This window comes from Rana temporaria, chromosome 12 (genome assembly GCF_905171775.1).
Source record: "Rana temporaria chromosome 12, aRanTem1.1, whole genome shotgun sequence".
Lineage (NCBI taxonomy): Eukaryota > Metazoa > Chordata > Amphibia > Anura > Ranidae > Rana > Rana temporaria.
In genome coordinates, this window is record NC_053500.1 from 17,664,856 (window position 1) to 17,671,502 (window position 6,647).

A 6,647-nucleotide genomic window follows, 5' to 3' on the forward strand; every position below is an offset into this window, starting at 1 on the left:
GCCCATGACTGAACCACATTATGTAGTCACATTCCATCGTATATATATATATATATATATATATCACTTCACAAAATACTCTGAAGAATGCATTGAGACATGGAATGTGGAGAATGGTCCATCTAGTCCACAATAAAGCTGAAAAAAATTCAGGGGGTGAAGGGAGCACTGGTTGGACATGGAGGTAGATTATAAGTTGTTATTGCTGAAGGAGTAGTAGATACATAGAACCATCTCCCAGCAGAGGCAGCTTTTGTGATATGAAAGAAAAACTCATCACAGAGATTTATATTATAAGACCACTATGACTTGTGTATGTAAGATGGAAAGCTCCTTTAAGCCAAAATTGCCTTATTATCAAAGGCATTTCAGCTGAAACTATGGCAAGATTGAGTTTCTGCTAATAATATATTGGATGCAATGGCCTTAAATAAAGGAAAATGTACATTAGTCAATTATTGGTAAAGAAAGATCATTTTAGGCCCCGTACACACGACCGGTTTTCTCGGCAGAATCCAGCAAGAAACTCGATGGGAGACGTATTCTGCCGAGAAAACCGGTCGTGTGTACACTTTTCGCCGAGAAACCCGTCGGGAAACTCGTCGAGCCAAATAGAGAGCATGTTCTCTATTTCCTCGTTGGGCAATGGGGAAAATTTGGCTCGACGAGTTTTCTGACAGCCGAACAAGGAACTCGACGGGGAAAACGATGTGTTTTGCCCGTCGAGTTTCTCGGTCGTGTGTACGGGGCCTAAGACTTCCAATGATTAGCAGCGGGTCAATAAGAGTGAAGATACAGTTATATGAGGACCACATTGGCTAAGTATATGGGTAGGGTTGTCACCTCATCCCTTTAAACCTGAACACATACTAATTACACAGGTTCTGTGGCTGATTAAGGTGGTAATTAAACCCACTTGGTGCCTTACCTGCATTAAATTAGCCTCAGAACCTGTGTAATTCATATGTGTTCGGGTTTAAAGGGATGAGGTGGCAACCCTAAATATGGCCCTATCTTCTGCCATTCAATCAGGGTATGTAGCAGGTTGGTTCCTTTAGTGCCCCAGTCTGGGCAGGTTGACCTGTTTGACCAAAGTCCACTGCTTGCCCTGGTATTTGTTTGCCCTAATGGACACAACCTAGATGGCTTATTCTCACAATTGATGCTTGCCATCCAAGCAGGGCCGGCCCTACCATGGGACCCGATGGTACCATGGTACCAGGCAGCACTTTCAGGGGGGCAGCAAATTTCCTGCCCGCACGCCATCCCATTCCGCCAGTTCCACTATCCACTCCACTGTGGGGCTAATTGCCGCCTGACCGCTCCTCCCGTTCCGCTCTCCGCTCCACTGTGGGGCTAATTGCCGCCCGACCGCTCCTCCCGTTCCGCTCTCCGCTCCACTGTGGGGTTAATTTCATGAATAGAGCCATAACAGGTCCTTTTTATACTCCTGCATACATGTATAGAGCCATGATAGGTCCACTTTAGTTATCATGATATAAAATAATGGATGTGGGGGCATTTTGGTGGGCGTATTTTTTTTGGGGGGGGGCAGCATTTCATTCTTGGTACCAGGCAGCACAATGTTTTGGGCCGGCACTGCTTGATCCAAGCCATTGATAACTGTTGGTTGCAAAGATTTCCCATCCTGCTGTCACATATCTATCCACAATCTGATCAATTGGCCTTCATCTTCTTCAGTAGATGTAAAAACAGCCCTTGCCTTCCACTTCTGGAAGCCAAGGGCTCAACCTGGGGCTGAAATTTAAATGGCCAACCATTGGGTTAGGTAAACTTTGTAGGTACCTACAAGCCCTTACCAAAGATGGGCAATGCCAGACCTAATGGGCCAGCATCTTATTGACTTGTCTTGTCCACATCACCCATGAAGGAGGACTGCGTGAAAAAATAATAGAACCCCTCCTTTCCCTGACGTAGAGTAATGTAGTACTAGGATGAGGCATAAACGAAATCAGGCAATAAAGAGCCATCACAGAACATAAGACACAAGCCTTACAGTGTTCCAGCAGACAGGAAAGAACAAAACGCATGTGTAGCATGTTTATACAGCACGACTAAACATCAGAGACCTCAGAGGGGAAGTGGGCACCATACGTGGAACCCAAGACAAGAGGGTCTTTGTTTTCGGGGGGTGGAATGCTCCCCTCCCCTCCATAGCAGAATATAATAAGGCAAAGGAACTCGTAACAGACAGTATAATAAACCTATACCAAATTACATAAATCAAAATTCAATAACACTGATTGATCCTGAGGATTGATCTAAATCCAATACATGGATCAGCTACATTTGTACCCTTAGGAGAACACTTTTGAGGAATCCATATTGACCAATCAACAACTGCATTTCTTCTTTAGATCTAGATGGTTGACCAAGCTCCTTAAATAAATTATAACCTAATAATTGGCTATTTCTGCATTTTTTTTTAAGACATATAGTTTAAAAAAAATGTATTGTTTAAAAAAATATATAGTTAAAAAAAAAGGAAAAGGAGATCCAGCCATGTAGGGGTAGACTATATCTAAAGACTTATTGACATAAAGCATAAAAAAATAAAAAAGGAATTAACCCAATAGAGAAAAAAATAATAGGTGCACATTTTTTTTTTTTTAATTACAAAAAAAGTAGTAATTCTTGGTGGATCCTTCAAGAAGCAATGCACAAAGGCAACTGGCGTCTCCGTCCTGGTGAATGGTGGACGCTGTCTGATGAAGGTTCCCTCTACTGTCGTAATAAAGCAAGTTTTTCCTCTAAATAGTGTGATCTATAATATGGCATATGGTGGGCAACGTTCGACAAGGTGCTTTGCATTCAGGGGTCCTACTGCTTCCATCTGAAGTCACTGGATAGTTTATAGTCTGGGATGCCAGTAGGTGGCTGGGGGGGGGGGGGGGGTGCTGAACAAGAAACAGAGCACTGCAAATAAATCTATAAAGAAGTGTGCTGTTGCTGAGAGTAGGATACCATCTGGAGTTACCTGTACTAATAGGGGTTACTTACACTATTATAAGGAAGCAAATTCTATCAATATACAGCCCAGACAAGATGCATTGCATTCAGACTCCATAGTCTGGGATGCCATGGTAGTAAGTGGGAGGGGGGTGCTGACAAATCTGGAGTTACCTGTTCTAATAGGGGTTAATTAGACCATTATAAGGAAGCAAATTCTTCTTCTAAATTGTGTTAATGGTGACTACGTTGAAGTTTATGGCATACACTGGACAATACAGCCCAAGCAAGGTGCATTGCATTCGAGGACCCCCAGATCCCATGGTAGTAAGTGGCAGGGGGTGTTGAACAATGAACAGAGCACCAGGGGCGGACTGACAACTCATAGGGCCCTTGGGCAATAGGAGATTATGGGGCCCCCGGTCAATAGGAGATTATGGGGCTCCTGGTCAATAGGAGATTATGGGGCCCCCGGGCAATGGGAGATTATGGGGCCCCCGGTCAATAGGAGATTATGGGGTCCCCAGTCAATAGGAGATTATGGGGCCTCCAGGCAATAGGAGATTATGGGGTCCCCAGGCAATAGGAGATTATAGGGCCCCCGGTCAATAGGAGATTATAGGGCCCCCAGGCAAAAGGAGATTATGGGGCCCCCGGTCAATAGGAGATTATGGGGCCCCCAGTCAATAGGAGATTATGGGGCCTCCAGGCAATAGGAGATTATGGGGCCCCCAGGCAATAGGGGATTATAGGGCCCCCGGTCAATAGGAGATTATGGGGCCCCCAGGCAATAGATTATGGAGCCACACAGTACTGTATACATACACAGTATACACACAGACACACAATATACACACACAGTATACATACACACAGTATACACACACACATTATACATACACACAGTATACACACACTGAGAAGGTACTGGAGAGGCGGGGCAGCTATAATCTTGGGATTTTTAGACCAAAAGGATGTCGGTAAGGGACATTTTAGGGACAGATGTAAAAAAACACAGATTTGTACATACTGTCCCTGGGTTTACTGAGGCTGGCAAGCCTGATGGGGCCCCCTAGTGGCATGGGGCCCTCGGGCAGTGCCCGAATGATCAGTCTGCCCCTGCAGAGCACTGAAAGCCAATCTAGCAACAATGTGGCTGTTGCTGAGAGTAGGATACCACTTGGAATTACCTGTACTAATGGAGGTTACTTGCACAGTTATAAAGGTAGCAAATTCTTCTTTCTACATTGTGTTGTAGCTTCCAGTGAACATCAATGACAAATACAGACAAGGTGCATTGCATTCAGGGGCTTCCCTCTGAAGTTGTTAACTAGTTTATAACCTTGGGTGCCATGGCAGTAAGTGGCAGAGGGGGGGGGGGGTTCTGGACAGCTGAAAAGAAAGCTGCAAGCCAGTCTATCAAGGAGTAGGCTGTTGCTGAGAGTAGGATACCATCTGGGGACCCAAAATATTTACTGAAGATGGGGGAATATAATTACAGCCTGTTTTTGTTTTTTTTCCTGTTATTTACACAATTTTTTTTAAGTACAATTTTTTTTTATTTCCTGTTATTTACACAATTTTTTTTTAAGTACAATTTTTTTTCCTGATTTTTACACAATTTTTTTTTTTTTTAAGTACAATTTTTATTTCCTGTTATTTACACAATTATTTTTTTTTAAGTACAATTTTTTTTTCCTGTTACTTACACAATTTTTTTTTTTTTTAAGTACAATTTTTTTTTCCTGTTATTTACACAATTTTTTTTTAAGTACAATTTTTGTGTTGAGAGAAATAAACTATGGTAGCAAAGTGGCCAGAAAAAAAAAGTTATGATGCCAGCCAATCAGATCAGTTGATATAACGTCAGACCAAGAAGAAACAACTATGAGGCCCCGTACACACGACCGAGTTTCTCGTCAGAATTCAGCCAGAAACTCGATCGGAGCTGGATTCTGCCGAGAAACTCGGTCGTGTGAATACTTTTCACCGCGGAAGCCGACGAGGAACTCGTCGGGCCAAATAGAGAACATGTTCTCTATTTCCTCGTTGTTCAATGAGGAAAGTTGGCTCGCCGAGATCCTCGGCGGCTTCAACACAGAACTCGACGAGCAAAACGATGTGTTTGGCACGTCGAGTTCCTCGGACGTGTGTACGGGGCCTGATTCTTAAAGATGATATACAGAACCCTTTACGCCGATCTTTACTCATAAATCAAATAATCGGCGTCTACGTTTCCGGGAACATACCACTTTTTATGAAAGGAAAGCACGGTATCTCGTGTACGTCCAATTCTACCGCTGCGGGCAATCAGTGGCTACGGTGCAATGGGCAGGAAACAAGCACGACAAATTTCGCAGTGCGATAAAAATTACTGGCGAATATCCTGAGCGCTGATTTCAATACGTAAGGGTTAATTAGCTGGAGATGACAAATTTTGGTAAATTTTAGTGTAGCCAAACGTAAGGTTTCCCTTTCCTGTAGGATAAAGGGAATGAGAGTTTTGGTGGAATTGGCCAGGTTGGAGGATAGGTGGAGATACAGGAGATGCCACATTGAAGCCAATACAGAGGAGGTAAGTAGAAAGCAGTGTGACTTACCGGCGCTTGGGGTGCCACCAAGTGGACCAATAAAAGGAACCCAAGAGCTGGGAACCAAACCATCTTTTTCCCCTGGATCCTTCAACCCCTGTGCCGGCTGCCTACGGTCCCTGTGTCCCCCTCGCTCCTCCTGGATTGCAGCCCCTGAGTGAGGGGTGTCTGACTCCTGAATAAGTTCTCTCTGCTGGTCCTGGGATGTGGAGAGGTAGGGGGCTTCAGAGAAGTGGAGGAGGAGGAGAGAGAGACTGAGCGAAGGGAGGGAAGACAAGCTAAAAACCCACCTATGAGTGGGGGCATGGCTGATTGGCAGCTGGAGTCCCTGGAATGCAAGGAAAAAACAAGGACACGGGAGAGGTGGCAACCTGGAAAACCCAGCTCAGCCTGAACCCATCTTCCTACCAGAGAGTACAGATCTCCTGAAGGGCCCCCTGGCAGACAAAGGGTTACTTTTATAAGAAGGAGAGAAACTCAACCAACAGAAACCCTCACAATCTAAGATTGGCCGTTCATCTCTGATTAGACAAAACGTATCCATTTATAAGATTCAGCCATTCATCTCTGCAACTAAAATAGTAATGATAGGTGAATCCCACAAGGGGATAAGTCACTTAAAAAATATGACAATAAATGAAACAAAATAAATTTATTATTATTATGATTATTAATAATATTAATCATACTGATATTTATCATTGTCGTTATACATTCTTCTTATTATTAATAATAATAATATGATTATTTTGTTACATTTTTTGTAATAATAATTATAATAAATAATAATAATATTTATTATTATCGTTCTACATTCTTCTTATTAATAATAATAATAATAATAATAATAATAATAATACGTTTATTTTGTTACATTTATTGTAATAATAATTAGTTTACATAATAATAATATTTATTATTATCTTTATACATGCATATTATTATCATTATACATTCTTCTTCTTATTAATAATAATAATAATAATAATAATAATAATAATAATAATACGTTTATTTTGTTATTATTTAATATAATTATTATTACAAAAAAATTTAATATTTATTATTATGATTATACATGCCTAT

General features: G+C 41.9%; 1 protein-coding gene across 1 annotated transcript in view; it reads right to left on the bottom strand.

The window, feature by feature from the left end:
* The window catches only part of COL9A3 (collagen type IX alpha 3 chain), a 61,392-nt gene extending 55,582 nt beyond the window's left edge, over nt 1-5,810 (bottom strand). The window contains exon 1 of the mRNA XM_040331450.1: nt 5,571-5,810. Within this exon, the coding sequence (XP_040187384.1) occupies nt 5,571-5,633 (63 nt within the window). The 5' untranslated portion in view covers nt 5,634-5,810. The remainder of the gene's footprint in view (nt 1-5,570) is intronic.
* Between the last annotated feature and the right edge of the window lie 837 nt (nt 5,811-6,647).